The 18198-nt window shown below is 59.5% G+C and overlaps 1 protein-coding gene across 2 annotated transcripts in view; it reads left to right on the top strand.

Moving 5' to 3' along the window:
* The window catches only part of ZMIZ1 (zinc finger MIZ-type containing 1), a 233578-nt gene extending 215638 nt beyond the window's left edge, over nt 1-17940 (top strand). For both annotated transcript variants that reach the window (XM_059900907.1, XM_059900906.1), the window contains exons 15-25: nt 331-505; nt 1025-1166; nt 2998-3208; nt 4374-4479; nt 5369-5529; nt 6486-6553; nt 6871-6939; nt 7424-7668; nt 8919-9085; nt 12519-12773; nt 14260-17940. In XM_059900907.1, the coding sequence (XP_059756890.1) occupies nt 331-505; nt 1025-1166; nt 2998-3208; nt 4374-4479; nt 5369-5529; nt 6486-6553; nt 6871-6939; nt 7424-7668; nt 8919-9085; nt 12519-12773; nt 14260-14367 (1707 nt within the window). In that variant the 3' untranslated portion in view covers nt 14368-17940. The remainder of the gene's footprint in view (nt 1-330; nt 506-1024; nt 1167-2997; nt 3209-4373; nt 4480-5368; nt 5530-6485; nt 6554-6870; nt 6940-7423; nt 7669-8918; nt 9086-12518; nt 12774-14259) is intronic.
* Nucleotides 17941-18198: the final 258 nt, after the last annotated feature.

Below are 18198 nucleotides of genomic sequence, written 5' to 3'. Positions count from 1 at the left end.
TCTCCCAAGATTATATTAGGCGAATTCCCCGTCACCCTGAGCCTGTGTCCTCATTGGTCAAATGGGCTGGGGACCTTACAATCCCCCTGGTGCCGTGACCCAAGTGAAGGGTGGGGAGAACCTTTCCAGGCCCACCTGTCTTCCCATAGAGGCAGAGGCCTGAGTGTGGCCAGAGTGGAGGAAGGGGTTTTCCTGGGGGGCTCTCCTCCCTCAGGGGAGCAAGGGCCATAGCCCTAGGACCCTAGGGTGGGTGGGGCATGTGTCCACAGCCATGGTCCCTCCTTATGCCTGTGAGCCCATAACCTATATGTGGTTTCTCTTTCCCTCCAGCCTCCCAGGCCGGTTCCTGTGGCAAATTACCCCCACTCACCTGTTCCAGGGAACCCCACGCCCCCCATGACCCCCGGGAGCAGCATCCCCCCATACCTGTCCCCCAGTCAAGACGTTAAACCACCCTTCCCACCTGACATCAAGCCAAATATGAGCGCTCTGCCGCCACCCCCAGGTGAGCGCCCTACTCCCTCCTTCCCCCCTCCCTCCCTCATCAAGCCAGCTCCACCTGCCCCCACCTCCCCCCCCACCGCAACCCCGCTCACAGTGTGCCAGGAGTTGGGGGCTTGGAAGTCTGCCTGCCTGCCTCTGGGGGCTGGGCGCGGGAAAGAGCAGAGGGTGTGAGAGCAGGCCTCCTTACGACCTGCCTGAGCGGCTGGAGGCTGGGAGGGAAAGCAACTCTCAGCTGTGGCAAAGGGCTGGGAGGAGAAGCCAGCCGGGGCTTCCAGAGCAGGGAGCAGGTGGAGACAGGAGGGGATGCAGAGCGGGGGGTGAGTGGGAATGGGAGGCAGGGATGGTCAGGATGCGGTCGGAGGGACCGGAAGAAGCCAGGGGCTGCCTGGTGTGCCCTTGAGCACACAGCCCAGCTGCCGTGGCCCTGTTCGCACACGCACCCAGAGCATGCAGCCAAGGGTGCGTGTCGTGTGCCGCCGGGACAAGGGCCGTGCTGCTCACCTGCTCCTCCCCCGCGCAGCCAACCACAATGACGAGCTGCGGCTCACGTTCCCCGTGCGGGATGGTGTGGTGCTGGAGCCCTTCCGCCTGGAGCACAACCTGGCCGTCAGCAACCATGTCTTTCACCTGAGGCCCACGGTCCACCAGACGCTGATGTGGAGGTGAGCGTCAGGGCACAGCACAGCCCGAGCCGGGTGGATGGAGGTGGCCCCGGTGCTGACATTCCTGGGCCCTGGCGTCGCCTGAGACACGTGGTAACAGCATCTGCTTGACACCGTCACCTGTTGAGCATTGCTGACTGGGCCCTGCTGTGTGCAAGGCCCTGGGGGTGTCAAAGCGAACCTGCAGGTGCCGGGAGACAGACAAATCTGCCTTGGCTTAGTGGCCTGAGGGCAGGGAGCTGCTGTCACTCACCCCAGTCCTGATGAGACAGTGGTCAAGAACAAATTCCCAGAGGAAAAGGTGGCTAGCGCAGGCTGAGAAGGAGGATGTTCCAGCAGGGCCCCCGAGTTGGCCCTGAACGTGGCTCATGTGGTCAGAGCCAGGAATATAGAGAGGAGCGGGAACAGGGCTGGGTCCTTCCTGCAGCTGGCCACCGGGCGGGGCTGCTGCTCAAACAGTGGGCGCTGGAGTGAGGGGTCTGGAGGCCCCCTGCTGGGCCAGGTTCTGTGTTCTGAGCCTCCTACACCTGATCTCTTTTTTTTTTTTTTTAATTTATTTATTTATTTATTTTTGGCTGTGTTGGGTCTTCGTTTCTGTGCGAGGGCTTTCTCTAGTTGCGGCGAGCGGGGGCCACTCTTCATCGCGGTGCGCGGGCCTCTCACTGTCGCGGCCTCTCTTGTTGCGGAGCACAGGCTCCAGACGCGCAGGCTCAGTAGCTGTGGCTCACGGGCCCAGCTGCTCCGCGGCACGTGGGATCTTCCCAGACCAGGGCTCAAACCCGTGTCCCCTGCATTGGCAGGCAGATTCTCAACCACTGCGCCACCAGGGAAGCCCCCACCTGATCTCTTTTGATCTTATGAGTAGGCATTGCTTGCCCCGTTGACAGTGAGGAAACTGAGGCCAGAGAAGTGATTAGCTTGAATGAGTCCTCGGAGCTAGCACGGGGCAGAGCTGGGACTCGGGCCCGGGTCTCTCAGACACCAGAACGCATTGGTGTCTCCACCCTCGGTTCCTCCTCCTCGGGCAGGACTCACACTGCCTCGCTGTGTCAGTGACCAAAGGCCTCAGCTGCCCAGTGAGCACCCTGAGGGCACGAGATGTGTCTGAGCTGGGCATGTGCACACACACAACTGTGCGCGCACAGCTGGCCCGTTGCCTTGAGCAGGCTGAGCCGGCTACAGAGCAGGCCAGAGGCAGCTGGGGTGGGCAGGAGGGCACGGGAGTGCACTCAGGCAAAAGGGTAGAGAGACCCCCCCATGCAGGGGCCCTGCTCACCCACTGCTCCTTAGCCGTGAGTACCGTCGCCTGCGAGACCTTCTGTGGCTCGGCCACTGGCCCTGCTCAGTTTTCATGCATCTGTGGTCTCCTTCGGTGCCGTGTCCTTGGGGCCCACCGCAGGGGTAGGGGGGCGGGAACGGAACCAGGCAGCCCCTGGCCTGGGGTGCTTCTCCCACAGGAGCTCAGGGCATAATCAGCCTTCAGCTGGCCTCGTTGAGTTAGCGTCTGTCCGTCTGTCTCTGTCCTGGGGGAACAGGAGGTGCACTTCCATGCAGGGGACTGAGGCAGATTGTGGCCAGAGCTGTGTGGGGCTGTGGTTGAACAGTATATGGGCGTCATGGGGGAATTTGGGTTGTTGGGATGGGTTTTGATGGGAGGCCTGGGCAGGGGAACGTCCAGGGTGAGAGAGGAGAGCTCGAGGCGGCTCGGGGAGCCTTCGTGGCTGAGGACGGGGTACTGAGTGACTCGGTGGGGGGCTCTGGTGAGGGAGGGGTCATGGAGGCCACGGGCAGCCCCTTCGCAGAGCCGCCCTGAGCCTCGCCCCGCCCCCAGGTCTGACCTGGAGCTGCAGTTCAAGTGCTACCACCACGAGGACCGGCAGATGAACACCAACTGGCCAGCCTCGGTGCAGGTCAGCGTGAACGCCACGCCCCTCACCATCGAGCGCGGCGACAACAAGACATCCCACAAGCCCCTGCACCTCAAGCACGTGTGCCAGCCGGGCCGCAACACCATCCAGATCACCGTCACCGCCTGCTGCTGCGTGAGTGTGCGGGTGGGCCCGAGATCCTCAGCCTCCTCTGGGCCTCAGCTACGTCATGGGTCTCCATCACCCCCTCCCCAGGAGTGATCTTTCAGGAGTACCCCAGAAATGTGCCACAGTCCCCTCCAGAGCCGTGGGGTGAAATTCAGGCCGCCGTGCTCTGGTCCGAGGCCTGGCCTTTTCTCCTACCGCAGCCTCCATCTGGTCTACACACTCACCTCCCTTTGCTCCTGTAGATCCTCCTCCTGGACACCATCCCCCGTGCCCACCACCTTCTTCCACTGAGGAAGTTCTGTGTGTCCCTCAAAGCTAGGCTCCTTTCGTGCCTCATTTGCAAGAAATTTTTATATTCTAATCATTTCTTCCCCTGAGAACCAACTCCACCAAGTCTGGAGTTAACTCCTTCCCTTTGTCACCCAACCATGCTGTCTCAGAACTGTGTATGTGTGTCCCCTGACCTGTGACTCACTGATCTGGGACCACGTCTGAGCCACACTCCTGTCCCCCAAGATCAGGGCCTGGCACTCAGGGCTTGCCCGGGGATTTGCAGAGTACCTGCCCTGCCCTGCTGGCCTCCCTGGAGGAGAAGGAAGAGTTCTGATCCTGCCCTTATGAGGGTCGGGGCGCCACGACCAACCGGGGATAGGAGTCACAGGACTGGGGATGCTGTCAGAGTGAGGAGCCTGCGGGGGCTTGTGGGGGGGGGGTGCAGTCCTGGAAGGCTTCCTGGAGGAGTGAAGACAGGACAACATCCTCTGGCAGGAAGGGTGGAGGAGGCATGATGGGGAACAGCGGGGCGAGGGGCAGGAGGGCCAAGGCTAGGAGGTGAGTTTGGCCTGGATCTTGATGCCTTGTGTCCCATAACCACATCCCAGGGGTATATCAGCATCAGAGTCAGCCTTGTTGGCATAGACAGCAGCAGCTGTCCCCGGGTAGTGACCCCGGTCTGGGTCCCCAGCTCGCAGGTCCCAGGACACATCCTGGGCCTCAAGGGCTCTCTTCCAGGTCCCAGGGGACCTTCTACTAATGGGGCATCACCACGGACGTGGGGCCCTTTCCTGCGCTTAGCCTCTGGGGTGAAGGGGGCGGCCTAGGCCTGTGGAGGCCCAGGTGGCAGGTGTGGGGGCCACGCGGCAGGGACCGAGCCTCTGCTCTTTCTCGGCAGTCCCACCTCTTCGTGCTGCAGCTGGTCCACCGGCCTTCCGTGCGCTCCGTGCTGCAAGGCCTCCTCAAGAAGCGGCTCCTGCCCGCAGAGCACTGTATCACGAAAAGTGAGTGGGGGCTCGGGGGCTGGAACCAGACCCCAGTCCCACCACGTTCATTGTCCCCTGGGCCTGGCACCACCGGGCCCTGAGTGTTCCCTGGCACTAGCCCCTCCCCATCCAATGCCCCTCCTCTGGGGCTGTGGGGATGATCAAATGAGCACACAGTACCGTGAGTGCAGCACGTGGGGCAGATTAAAACAAGACGCCGTGGTGCAGGTAGACCAGGCAGGCTTCCTGGAGGAGGTGATCGCCTGGAAGGATGGTAGGAACTGGAAGAAGGGGTTCTTCATCAGGAGAGAAGCACAGGGGTGGATTCCACCTCAACAACCCAGGCCTAACTCGAGAGGGGGGGACTTGGCTCTGACTCCCAGGTGCAGACACTTGGGGGCCAGGGTGGGGGAGGGGGGGGTGCACCATGCAGGGAAGTACATCACTGCTCCCCCCTTCAAATGTGCTTCTTCACGTCCTGAGCCCTAGAATCCGGCCAGGCCATTTCCACATTTGGAGAATTAAGTGCAAAAGTGCCTGTGGGGCTCTCCCACTGACCCAGAAAGTCAGTGAAGTGCCAGACTGGGTTTCTGCAGGTTTTGCAGAAAGTCCTGCCTTCCTAGTGAAGACAGGGCATGAACTGCAGAGACTGGGGGACTGATGTAGCCACCTCCAGGGGCACTTCACACATGTCTCATGTAGAGTGTGATTGCAGAGTGCTGGGAGGCCCAGGGCCTCCGGCATGCTGAGCTCCCTTTTGCCCAGGCGGGGGTGCCCTGCACCTGTTCATGAGACCTCCCTGTGTTGGGGGGCGTGGAGAATCAGAGTGTGTATCAGCCACTTGAAGGAGTGGGGGGAGTGCAGGACAGCCCTGCCCTCCTTATCCACCCGTGCCTCCGCCCCACAGTCAAGCGGAATTTCAGCAGCGTGGCTGCCTCATCGGGCAACACGACCCTCAATGGGGAAGATGGCGTGGAGCAGACAGCCATCAAGGTGTCTCTGAAGTGCCCCATCACATTCCGGCGCATCCAGCTGCCTGCTCGAGGCCACGATTGCAAGCACGTCCAGGTGAGCAGTCCCAGGGAGAGCGTCCTGGAGTCTGGCTGGGATGGCGAGGAGTAGGCGGGGGGCGTGGGCAGCAGGGCCTGTCTCTAAACCCGGAAGGATGCCATGGCCATCAGGAGCTGATTTCACTCACTCACTCCTGCCATCATTTATTCTCTGAGCATCTTCTCTGTGTGCTCAGAGCTAGGTTCCCGGGGGGAACCAGTCCCAGCCCTGGCAGATGTCAGATGCCAGCTGGAAATCCTGCACATACGGCCACTACGGCTGATAGGGAACCTGAAAGCAGGGACGCCTCTGCCTGGGTCACTGCTGTGTCCCGAGGCCCTGCCCTGAGCAGGTACTCAGGAAGTGGCTGTGGGATGAGTGACTGTCACAGTTTGGGTGGCTAAATGCGGGCAGCCCAGGTGGGTGGGATTCACTGGGTGGGGGCTACCATGGGGGCAGGCCAGCCGTACCCTCAGCCCCACCCTCTCACAACTGGCCCCAAGGGCTTCATAGTGGGTCAGGAGCCTTCCAGCCCCCCTAACCCCCATCCTCGGGAAAACGGGGGCAGCAGAGGTCTGGTCGCTTTATTTGTCTGGCGCACACTGATGAACTGGATGGGGTGTGTCCTCCATGCCTGGGCTGGGCCAGGGAGAGGTGCTGTCATGGGGCAGGATCGGTGAGAGGCGGCTGCAGAGGAACCAGGAAGGCTTCTCAGAGGCCATGGGTCATCTGGGGCACCGGGATGGTATGAGGAGGGCTGGGCACAGGTGTGCAGGGATTCCACGTGGCCCGAAAGCTTTAAGCACAGCAGAAAATCGGCAAGGTCATCACCCCTCTCAAACCTGGGTCTCTCCATACCCTGTCTCCCTCCCTGGTGGGACGTCTTCATGAGGGTCCCGGAGGCAGTGGCACTTGCATTTAAGAGGTTTCTGAGAGCCCTGGTCTCATCTGTCTGTGTCTCCCGGCCTCCGCAGTGTTTTGACTTGGAGTCGTACCTGCAGCTGAATTGCGAGAGAGGGACCTGGAGGTGTCCTGTGTGCAAGTGAGTGATGCCCACCTCAGCATAAGCTACGTCACCCGGCTCCAGGAGGAGCTGTGGCCCTGCTCTGTGGGGTCCAGCCACCTCCACCTGCCCTAAACATGGATGAGAGAACCCAAGCGCAGCAGAGGGGCTCAGATCACGGGGGCTGTGCACAGTCCCTTTGTATCAAGCGATCACAAGTCTGCCCTCTCCTGTCGGTGCCCCCAAGTAGTAACCAGTGGCAGGGCCCGGGTCTCTTGGACACAGTGGGGAGGAGTGGGCTGTGGCCTCCGCTAGGGTCCAGGAGCAAAGGCCAAGCCCCCTTTCTCCTTTTCCAGTAAAACCGCTCTGCTCGAGGGCCTGGAGGTAGATCAGTACATGTGGGGCATCCTGAATGCCATCCAACAGTAAGTGGGCCTCCCCACACTAGGGCAGGGGGTGGGGGAGGAGGGGGGGTGGGCGGGATGCTGACCTGGGTTGCATGAGGTGAGTATGTGATCACCCCTGATACCCTATCCCCCACTGGCCGGCAGACCATTTTCCCACATCCCTCACCTCTCTGCGAATTTAAGGGGTTCTGTACCTGGGGGCAAATGAACTTTCCAGAAAGGACCAAGCTCAGCTAGAGCAGGAAGTTGACATGGCCGCATCTCAGGTGGAGGCTTTGGGGCCCGCTGCCCCATGCCCAGCCACTTGCTTTTCCTAGTCTCAGTCTCCCCATCTTTCAAAAGTTATAAAAATCCGTCACACCTCTGTCCTATGCAGAGTGTGGTGGGAATGGGGGCAGAGGGAGCCTGGATGAGGACATCACAGTGTCTGTCCGAGCTGGAGGCCCTCGTGTCCAAAGCCCGGTACCCCAGAGCCTCAGCTCTGCCCCCTTGCTCCCCCCAGCTCCGAGTTTGAAGAGGTCACCATTGACCCCACATGCAGCTGGCGGCCAGTGCCCATCAAGTCGGACCTCCACATTAAGGATGACCCTGACGGCATCCCGTCCAAGCGGTTCAAGACCATGAGTCCCAGCCAGATGATCATGCCCAATGTCATGGAGATGATCGCAGCCCTGGGCCCCGGCCCGTCCCCCTATCCACTCCCACCCCCTCCCGGGGGCACCAACTCCAACGACTACAGCAGCCAAGGTGGGTGATGGCCGACAAGGAGGGAGGGAGAAGCCCCAGCAGGGGCCCAGGATTTCTGGGGTGATGGTGGCAGGTGCAGGGAGGGTGTGGTGTGAAGAGGCAGCGGTAACGTGCGCCCTCAAAAAACAATCCCACGTAGCTGAAGTTGGGGGTACAGCGGCCCGTGCAATGCCATCCCCCCCTCTCCGTCCAGCCAGCCCTGTGGGTTGGCACCCAGCTGGGAAGTCATGAGTGAGGAACTGCCCCACGAGCCAGCCTCCCGCCTCTCGCACCCCCCGCTGCCCAGCCTCCCTCCCGACTCCTGGATCTCCCTGGTCGGCAGCTGCCAAGCTTAGGGGCTTCAGAGCCTGCTTTGCTGGGGGCACTAAGACCACACTCCTCCTGGAGCTCCTGGCCCTCCCGTGTTTCCCTCTGACATCTACGTATTGTCCCTATCCCTGCAACTCTCCCACCCTTCCAGAGACGGGGTCCAGGGGCCTAGAGCACCAGCCTTCGGCCACCAAGGTCACTGTCACTGCCCCCTCACTTCCTGCTGCCCAGAGCAAGCTGCACCGCACTGCCCTCAGTTCCCAGAAAGTACCCCCCCCGACCCCCCAAACACCGGGCATGGCAGCTCCCCGCAGAACCCCTGCTCTTAGGTTCCTGGGACTCCTGGATGATTAAAGGCCCAGAGAGGTTAGCCTACCTAGCCAGAGTCCCACAGCATGCTGAGCGCCCCAGCTTTCCAGCGTGCTGCTCCTCTGAGCTCTCACCGCGGCCACGTGGTGGAGGAAGCAGCGGCTTGGGAGGCCAGACAGCTGGCTCTGAGGGTGTCATCTTGAATCTGGCCCAGCTTTCTTTGTGGACTTGGCAGACTCCGACCTCCCCCTCTGGGCCTGGGTGGTCCCAGTGACGAAGGGCAGCCTCATGGGGGCTGTGGGTGAGCAGGTCTGGGGGGCTCGCTCAGCAGATCCTGTGGAAAGTTCAGACTCGGGCCTCATTCCATGTTTCCTGCCGCAGGAGCCCGACCACCCTCTCCTCCCACTCTAGCCCTGCTCGTGGCTGTACACCAGCACACGGCCTGGGGTGCTAAGGCCCGCGGGAGAAGGCTGCATCGCTGCCCCGCTGTGCGGCCCTGAGGTCTACGGCTGCAGGAGCCGACTCTAGCCTCGCAGGAGGGTGGGCCTTGGTTCTTCCTTTACACTCTGAGTTCCCTGGGGTGGCCGTCTTCCCTCTGGGTCACATCCCTCCCCATCTTGTTCCCTCCCCAGGCAACAGCTACCAGGGCCATGGCAACTTTGACTTCCCCCACGGGAACCCCGGCGGGACGTCCATGAACGACTTCATGCACGGGCCCCCCCAGCTCTCCCACCCCCCGGACATGCCCAACAACATGGCTGCCCTTGAGAAGCCCCTCAGTCACCCCATGCAGGAGACTGTGAGTACCTCTTCCTCGCCGCTGACCCTCCACCTCCCCCGTGCCCCCAGCCCCAGTATGGGGCTGAGGGGGACAGAGGGCTCCCCTGGACCTTTCTCATGTTTGCCTAGTTCCCTGCCAGGCAAAGGGGAGGACTGAGAGTTGAGTCTCAGGACCCAGGAGGGCGTGGGAGGCCTGACTGAGGCTGGGTCATGGCCCATCAGTGTCCTTGGATTTGGCCGTTTCACCCAGGACATCAGATTCTCAGATGGGGGAAGCTTCAAGCTCTTACCTGCACACACATTGCAAGCATATGCACACATGCAGATGCCTGCACACCCCCTACATATAGGCCCACACCCCCCCATACACCCGACACACATCCTATACACACACACACACACACACACACACACAGCCCCATCCCCTTTCTGCCCGTCTTACACACACACTGTTATGCTGACTTACTGTAGCTTCATCCAGCCATCTAGAATTTAGTCCCAGACCCAGGCACTTATTCCCCAGGGCTCTGAATCTTCAGGGTATCACCTCCTCCTCTAAAAAGAAACATTAGGATACCTACTTATCCCACGAGTATTCACTTCTCGTCCTGTTTCACATATTAACGCACACTGTATTGCTGAGAAAGCCCCTTCAGGTGAGGTGTCCCGTGCTGTCCAGAGGCCTTCCTTTCCTGTGGCGCCAACAGCGGTGGTGGGAGGCCTGGCCGCCTCCCGAGTCCTTATCTAGGCAGCAATGGATGATTGCATTTGATCTAGCAGACGTTTTCTGAGCCTGGTCTCCCGGCTGTGCCTTGTACCAGGTGTAAGCAAGACAGACACAGGCCTCGAGCTAATGGAGCAAAAGTTCTGGCAGTGCCTGGATGGAGGAAGAACAGTTGGGGTTTTGAGGAAACCGAGGCCCGAGGGCTGAAGACTGAGGCCTCAGTCATTCTTTCTGTCCCTGGTCTCTCATCTTAGCAGGAGGGGCAGTCACTGAGGGCCTGGCAGTGGGTCCTGGGCCACAGCAGCCAGAGAGAAGGGTCCAGGAGTCTCGCCAATGCCTGGCAGTGGAGTTGGGCCTACACCCGAAGGTGCCTCTCCAAGCTCTCCCGGTCTCCATCATGTGGCCTGGAAGGAAGGGGCCTCTGGACTGTACTGTGTTCCCCACAGCTGACATGGAGTTGGGGAACATCCAGCACTGGGCCAGGGACTATCCTGTGCACCAGAGCCACCAATTCTCAGCAGGAGTGACTATTAACCAGAAGGGTTCTAAATGAGGGGCGCTGCAGCAGCTTTCCCGCAGGAACCCAGAATGCCAAGTTGGAAATAGCTGCTTTCACCAGCCTTCAGCCATGTTTTCGCAAGTTACTTTCTGCATCCTGCGGCTTCCAATTTCTGGGGGCGTCTTTCCTGGCCCCCTTCCCCAGCCCTGCTCCCCAGGCCCTCAGCCTTCCATGTCCAGGAATCACCCAGCTCACACCCCTGCTCCACACTGACCTGGCACCTTCTGAGTCCTCACAGTTCCCAGCACTGGAAGATGGCAGCGGGGGTGCTGTGTGCTTTCTGCATCCAACAAGACATTTTCCTGCCTTGTCAGCCCTGCCACCAGGGTCCTCGCAGAGGGACTTAAGCCCTTGAGTTGACTTCACAGCACCCCCAGGAAGCTTTTCAGATATGCACGGTCCTTGTCCGTTTCTGGGCTTTTGTTAGATGGGAACTGGACCCAGAGGTACAGCTGTGCAAGGTGGTGTGTTGCAGTCACAGGTCAACAACCCACCTGCCCAACCAGAGCAGCCTGACCCGGCTGAGCACGAGGCCAGGAAGGATTCCCAGGCGCACGGACTGGTGGGAGGGCTCCAACCAGGTGCTGGCTCACCCAAGGCTCTCCCGTGCCAGGTGGGAGGTTGACAGGTGTGTCAGCAGGTCCCAGAGAGCGCTTGCCCCTCCAGGTTCTGAGATAATCCAGCAAGACGTCAGGGCCGAGGGCGTTAGTTGTGTCAGCAGATCTGGGGACTGTCTGTCTGGGGCCGGGCTGCTCCAGGAGTGTGGAGCCCCTCCCTGCCCCCCACTTCCAGAATGGTCACTATGGAGCGTCACAGGCTGGCCTCGCCGACAGCTGTGAGCGCTGTCCCTCCCGCCCCTCCTGGTTCTTCTTACTTTGTGTGCATCCCACACGTAGTTCCCCCAGGGTCAGCAACCTTCATGTCACGTGGTCATCCCTCCTTCTCAAGGCCCGGGCTGGAGGGGCTCTGTGCTGCGGAGGGCCACCTGGACCGTGGGCGGGGGCCAGCCCACAGCAAGGCTTGGGGAGCAGCTTTTAGGAGAAACAGGAAGAGGAACTGGTGTCTGGAGAAGATCAGGGATGGTGTCGCTGCCGTTTGCAAACCCACGAAAGAAGTGTCAGTGTTTCTGTGTGGCCCAGAAGACAGGGCTGGGAGGAGGGTACTGACCAAGGAGACATTTGGTCACCTGGCTGCCCATTTCCAAGTGAGAGGCCTGGCCAGTCAGTGAGCTCCCTTCACTCGCAAAGTGCGATGGGGGCTCGGGGGCCGTTGGGGATGCCGGGGGTGGGGGCCCAGACTTAGACTTGGCCTTTCACTCCGAGATCTGAACTCTGAAGGCAGGGCTGCTTGAGGCAGCAAACAGACCAACAGGGGAAGTTTAAATCTCACCCACTCGTGTCCCCTGCCCACCCATAGCCCCGATGGTTCAGTACACACGCGGGGGCGGGGGGAGGGGGGCACCTAGGTTATCTATGAGAGAAGCACGCCTGTTGCTGCCTAGGTGGGTGGCCAGCAGGAAGGTCTGGCAGGACTCAGAAGCCCCAGGTCATACCTTGGGTGCAGCTCTGTCCTACCCCAGGACAGCAGGGAGAGCTTACACCGAGGCCCCGGCTGCCTCCGGAGCCAGCGTGCCTCGTGTCGCCCCCAGACCAGGACCCACGTGGAGGCGCAGACCCCCATGAGCTGCACGCCTGCCCCATGCTGTCGTCCGTGTCTGCTCCCCGCCGCCCCGGCTCGGGCCTGCACCACACCGCCAGCAGCACTCCCGCCCGCCTCCCTGCTCCCCGGAAACATGCCCATTTCGCTTCTCCATCCTGCCCTTGCTGTTGTTCATTGTGCTGGTGTCCGGGCTAGGGAGACAGAGGGGCTCCCAGGGGCCTGGGCCCCGACCTCAGTGTCTCTGCTAGTCTCAGAGCCCCTGGCCGCCTCCCTCCCTGCCCCACGTGGCTTCAGCCTCCCTGACTGGCGGTTTTGGGGGGAGGATTTTTTTGTTTGTTTGTTTCTCTGCAGAAAAAAAAAAAAAAAAAGAATTCGGCTTTGTAGAGGGGTGGCTTTGTTTTGGGGGTTTTGTTATTTTCCTGGTTTTGTTTGCTTTTCATTTCTCCAGGCATCTCGTCGCTGTACCTCGTCACCTCACCTCTCTTTTTCCTGCTCTCTCCTCCTCCACAGATGCCACACGCTGGCAGTTCTGACCAGCCCCATCCCTCCATGCAACAAGGTTTGCACGTCCCACACCCCAGCAGCCAGTCAGGGCCTCCATTACATCACAGTGGGGCTCCTCCTCCTTCCCAGCCTCCCCGGCCACCGCCACAGGCCGCTCCCGGCAACCATCCACACAGTGACCTGACCTTTAACCCCTCCTCAGCCTTAGAGGGTCAGGCCGGAGCGCAGGGAGCGTCTGACATGCCGGAGCCTTCGCTGGATGTAAGTTGGGGTCACCACGTGTCTTGGCCTGGGGCCGGGACTGCCCGAGAGCAGGGGCGGGTGTTGAGGGCCCGAGGCCCGGGGTGGAGGAGGTACAGCTGTGAGGAGGGGGTGGGCGGGCGGAGGGTGGGCCCCGCCATCCTGCCTCCCCTGTGGCTCCAGGACCGGGGAACCCCACAGTGGGCAAGCCTCAGCGAGGGTGCCACACCCCTTGCCCCACCCTGCTGGCCCCGCCCCCTGTCCCCTTGGCCACAGTCCTGCCGCCCGGCCCTGCCCTACCTCCCCCAGGCCCTCACAGAGTCCCTCTGGGCCGGTCCTGGAGGCAGCACAGGAGGGTCCATCCCCCCTTCTTCCCACCTCCCGTTCCCCGACATCGGCTTGCCATCTCTGCATCTGCCACTCTCTGGCCCAAGGCAGGGGAGGGGCTGGAGGGACAGGTCCCTCTGTCTGTCTCGCTGGTGTGTGTCTCCAGTTTCTAGTCTGTGTGTTGTCCATGCCCTGTGCTTTTGCTCACTCCATCGCTCACTCTGAGAGGCCCCCACGTGGGGTGACAGAAGGATCGGCCTCGGGTCACACTGGGGGTCGGGGGTGGGGGGGGTCGTGTGACTGAGGCAGAAGCGGGCAGCTGAGATTCAGGGATCACCCCCCTTGAGAACTGAATGGTCTGGAAGGTGGGCAAGGGGGACACTGAATGATGGGTGCTGGGCAGCTGTTCAGGGCTGCCAGCGAGGGACACCGCCCTTGCCCCTCCCACCCCTCGCCCCCAGGCTCTAGATTCCCGGAGAGGAGGCCTGCCCTCTCCTTGGTCGCTCCTGTCCTTCACGTCCCAGCCCCAGCAAGAGTCACCCTTGGCCCCAGCAAGAGTCTCTGGTGAATGGGATTCACTCAGCTTTGGGGCCATCTTGGATTCTTGCCCGACTCTCCTCCCCAGACCAGGCCAGGGCAGGTGCTTTTAGATTGATGAGGGTCCCCTGTGTGACCGAAAGAGTCCAAGGACCTCACAGTAGAGGGTAGAGATGGTCTGTAGCCTCTTCCCGGAGTCTACAGGGAAGAGCAGTGCTGCCAGCTAGCCGCGGGCTCAGCAAGGAGCCGGGAGCTCTTGGGGGAGGTGTGGGGCGGTGGGAGCCGCAGAGATCAGCCAGCCTTACATGCAAAGCCACATGGCTTCTGCTGGGAGGCATGAGTGACCCCCAGCCCCTTGTGGCAGGGTCTAAGGAACACTGTGTTCGTGAGGAGGCTTCCCGGCTGGTGGGCTGAGGGCCCCACTCTCCCAGACTTGAAATAAGCACGGGTGTGCCCCAGACTAGCACGGTGGCCTGGATGCATCTGGGGACCACCGGCACTGTTAGTTTCCCCTGTTTGGACCAGGACCCCAGGAGGCAGGTAGAGGGCAAGCGAACGGGCCCGAGGGTGCCCTGCTTCCTCGCCCTGGGCCGGCCCGGCCTTCGGCCGACACCTCATCTGAGCTTCTGTACTTCTTTTGCAGCTCCTTCCAGAACTCACAAACCCTGACGAGCTCCTCTCGTACCTGGATCCCCCCGACCTGCCGAGCAATAGTAATGACGACCTCCTGTCTCTCTTTGAGAACAACTGAAGCCCACCCCTCCCCACGCGGCCTCCTTCCCCATCTGCCCCCCACACTTTCCCGCCGGGAGCCCGTGCCCTCGGACCGCCCCTGCTGCGGCCTTCAGAGCCTAGGGGCGGGAGGGTGCACTGTGAAGGCGGTGCAGGTCTGGAGCCCACGCCCAGAGCAGGCCCCAAAGATGACCCTCGAGACAGGGCGCTGGCCCGGGGAGGGGGCACACATTGACGGCGGCTTCCAGACGACCCTCCAGTGCCCCGCAGTTTCTTCCAGTTTCTAAACTGTAACCCGGCCTCCCTGCTTCCTGGCCCAGAGCCGCCTCCACGTGACTGTGAACCTGAGGGAGGGGCCCCCGTATCCCAGCAGCCCCGAGCCTTGGAGCAGCAGCAGCGGTTGGTGGCAGTGAGAACGGCCTGCCCACCACCACGACCACCCACCACAGAAAAGCACAAACCTCTGGGAAAGAGAACTCTCAGGGGCCAAGGTTATCGCTTTGACCCCAGACCTCTAAGCCAGGATACCCTGTAAGCACTCTCAGCAGAGAAAAAAAGACAAGAGTCTGTGTTTGGGAGAGGGTGAGCCATTCCTGCTTGGGGACCGGTGGAAAAGGGAGTCAAGGCCTCCTCCGAGCCAGGATGGCTCCACAACTTCTGACTCAGGCCAGGGCCCAGCCTTGGGGGGGCCAGAGAGAGAAAGAACCCAGCTGAAATTACTGTGCCCTTAACTGGGGAAGGGGGGAGTGCCTCCAGCCAGATTTGGAGTCCAACAGAAATGGCCAACTTACAACTTTGCTCCAAGCCACCCCCTGTTCTTAAACGACAGCATCTTAAAGCTGCGAAGTCATCTGAGGAAAAGGAACACTGGACTTGGACAGCAGGCGACCCATTTCTCTCCATGCATCCTGTTTCCTTCCTCTGCTCCCCCCTCGCCCACCTCTCCGAGACTGTTACGCGGGACACCCACTTCCCTCTGTCCCAGTGCCCCTATGTCTACCCAGACGGCAAGGTGAGTGGTGGAAAGGCAGGGGATGCACGGGCTCAGCAGCAGGAACCCCGGGCATCACTCTCTCTCCGGCTCCTCTGTCTGGTCTGGTCTGGTCTGTCCCTGTGCTCGAGGCTGCCCCCGGCTCCAGCCCAGTCTGCCGCCGCCTGTGCCAGGATGTGCCCTCGAGCGTCGCGTGGTGTTTCTGTGGCTGTCTCAGACCCCGCGCTTGGCTGCCAGCCTCTCCTTCCCTCCATGTCCCTCTGGCCTCGAAAGCTCACCCCACACTCCTGCTCCTGCAAAAGCAGCCTCTGGTTTTCCCTCCACGCTTCGCTCCATCCAGCTAACTGCTCGCTCTCGGAGTCTCCCAGGTAGCTTCTTGTGAGTCCGTTTTGTTCCAGGCTCCCTTGTGCTCCCCTGTGCTCCCCGAGCCGCATGGCCGGTGATGTTGGGCCGTTGGGTCACTTGGGTCCCCTCTGTAAATTCATCGCGCCCCTCCCCTGCTGCTGCCCGAGGCCCTCACCTGCTCCCCCGTCCACTGTCTGTGTTCTCAGTCTCCGTCTCCCTCTCTGTTGGGGGTTGGGGGAACACCCCCAGCACTCCTCTGGATGTGACCGGAACGTTGGCCCCAGCTGTTGACTTCCAGTCGCTGTACCAGACGGCCCGGCACAAGGTTTTCTGTAGGAAAGCTGCCATCGTCCCGTCCTCGCCCCTTTTCCTTTGTCCCGTTGTCAGAGGTTTTTTCAAACAGCGTGGTGTTCCGTATACAAATCAATTATTTTAAGAATTGCTTTTGTAAATATCTTTGTGAATATTTTAGTATTGTCTTTGATAATATTCAACATTTTCATGACCTGGTTATAGCCTTTGCTGGTGTTTTTAAAATACCTTGACTCAACGACAAAGACCGAGTCCCTTTTTTAAGAAAAACAACAAACAAAAACAAAAAAGCAACCAGGGCCATTTGTACAGAAGAAGGGACTAAGAGCATGGGTGAGTACAGTGAGTTAGAAGACCAGGCCACCCGCCGTTTGGAGCCATCCCCAGTTGGCTGGTGGGGACAAGACGATGCCAGGTAACATGTGGCCGTCTCTGCCCAGTGGCCAGTAGCCCCAGCTGTGTCAGGCCATCTGGGAATGTTCTGCCCCAGACAGATTTACAGATGCCTTCCTTAGAAGTTCCCACTTCCTGCCGTGCAACTTTTTCTCAGAAAGGCCTGGGGTCCGTTCTGGTTGTTATCGGGGTGTCCCCCTCTGCTCACTGACCTATCCACAGCTTTCTAGCACAGAGGGTCGATCTGTTCCCCACAGCCCAGGCTCCAGGCACCTGCCTCAACCATCTCTGAGGAAGCCATGGGCTCGGCACCTGAGGCAGGTTTCCTGGGTCCCCTCCCAAGCGAGCCTCCACCAGCAAGTTCAGCAAAGAGCTTTCCAGAACCGTGGTGCCTGCAGCCCGCGCTCTGGGCGTGTACTCTTCCAGAGCGGTTTTGGAGCCAGGTCGGGGGGGTGGGGGGGGAGGCATCAAGGCGTCCGGGGCTGTAGCGAGCCCCAGTTGGTGACACATTCAGGTGATGACAGCCTCCCCAAGCAGGGGCGGTTCTGAACTCTGGGGAGATGCTTCCCTGATCCTTTCGGATGACTACTTGGAGCCATAAGTAACCTCAGCAAAAACAATGCCTCAGCAAGCCACTTCTCCATGACAAGCATCCACCCAGCCCACAGGCATGTTTCTGTCTCCACTCCACAGAATGGACAGGGCGCTGGCGGGCAGGTGGGAAGGCCCAAGTACAAGCAATCACCCCCATCTTCTTGGTTTGAAGCTTTACCCATGTATCATGTTCCTGTAGCCATTTTTATTTTTTAAGAAACTTCTAATACTTTCTCCGTAACGGAAGCCCTGAACCCCCAGAGAGCTACACGTCTGCTCCCTCGGCCTGACCCATCCAGACAGGGCGACGTGGGCAGCAGCCACTCAAGGGACGTGTGTACATATGTAAATGAGAAATAGAGACATGTTAACAGATGCATTCATTTCCCTCGGAATGTGTATTGTTTTTATTTTCCGGAACAAAACAAAACAAAAGGCTTGGAACTCCATCTTCACGTGGAAAAAACTAGATCCTGTCTGTTAGCGTCTGTGAGGTCTCTCTCCGCATCTGTCTCACTCATGTAATATACTCTGACTCTGTGTAGAAAGGAGTTTTTTTTGTTCCGTTTTGTTTTTATTCTACCTACATGTACTATTTAGCTTCAGTGTACTAGTCCTGCCACCTGTGTATTTTTAGGGTGCTATGGAAATAATGAAAAGAAACGGGGATTTCAGAAGAAAATTGTAACCAAATTCATACTTTGTATAATTTTTGATATCATGATCGCAGGTGATTTCACACGTACACACACATGAACACACCCACCGTGCAGCCTGAAGTAACTCCCACTGCGACTGTCATCGTCTCTGTACATCTCTGTACAATGCAATCATTTCATACTTTAAACTGGTCAGAAAACTAATTGTGATTTCTAGTCTTGCAAAGCTGTATGTAGTTAGATGATGTGACAACCTCTAATATTTATCTAATAAATATGTATTCAGATGAAACCTGTATATTAGGTGTTCATGTGGTTCTTTTGTATTTAAAGATCAAATTATTTGACTATTGCTAGACATTTCTATACTCTGTTGTAACACTGAGGTATCTCATTTGCCCATGTTAATTTTTTTCTAAATAAATGGACGAAAACGAAGGTTCGGCCAATTAGCGATTTTGTGAATGTTAAGGAGCGGTTTGGGTGTTTTCTGGTTTTGCTTTTCAGCACCACCCCTGCCCGATCACCCTGCAAAATAAAACATACAAAACAAAAA

The sequence above is a fragment of the Balaenoptera ricei genome, chromosome 16 (assembly GCF_028023285.1).
Source record: "Balaenoptera ricei isolate mBalRic1 chromosome 16, mBalRic1.hap2, whole genome shotgun sequence".
In the NCBI taxonomy this organism is placed as follows: domain Eukaryota; kingdom Metazoa; phylum Chordata; class Mammalia; order Artiodactyla; family Balaenopteridae; genus Balaenoptera; species Balaenoptera ricei.
Note: the sequence above shows the minus strand (reverse complement) of the source record. Positions and strands in the feature narration are given on the sequence as shown.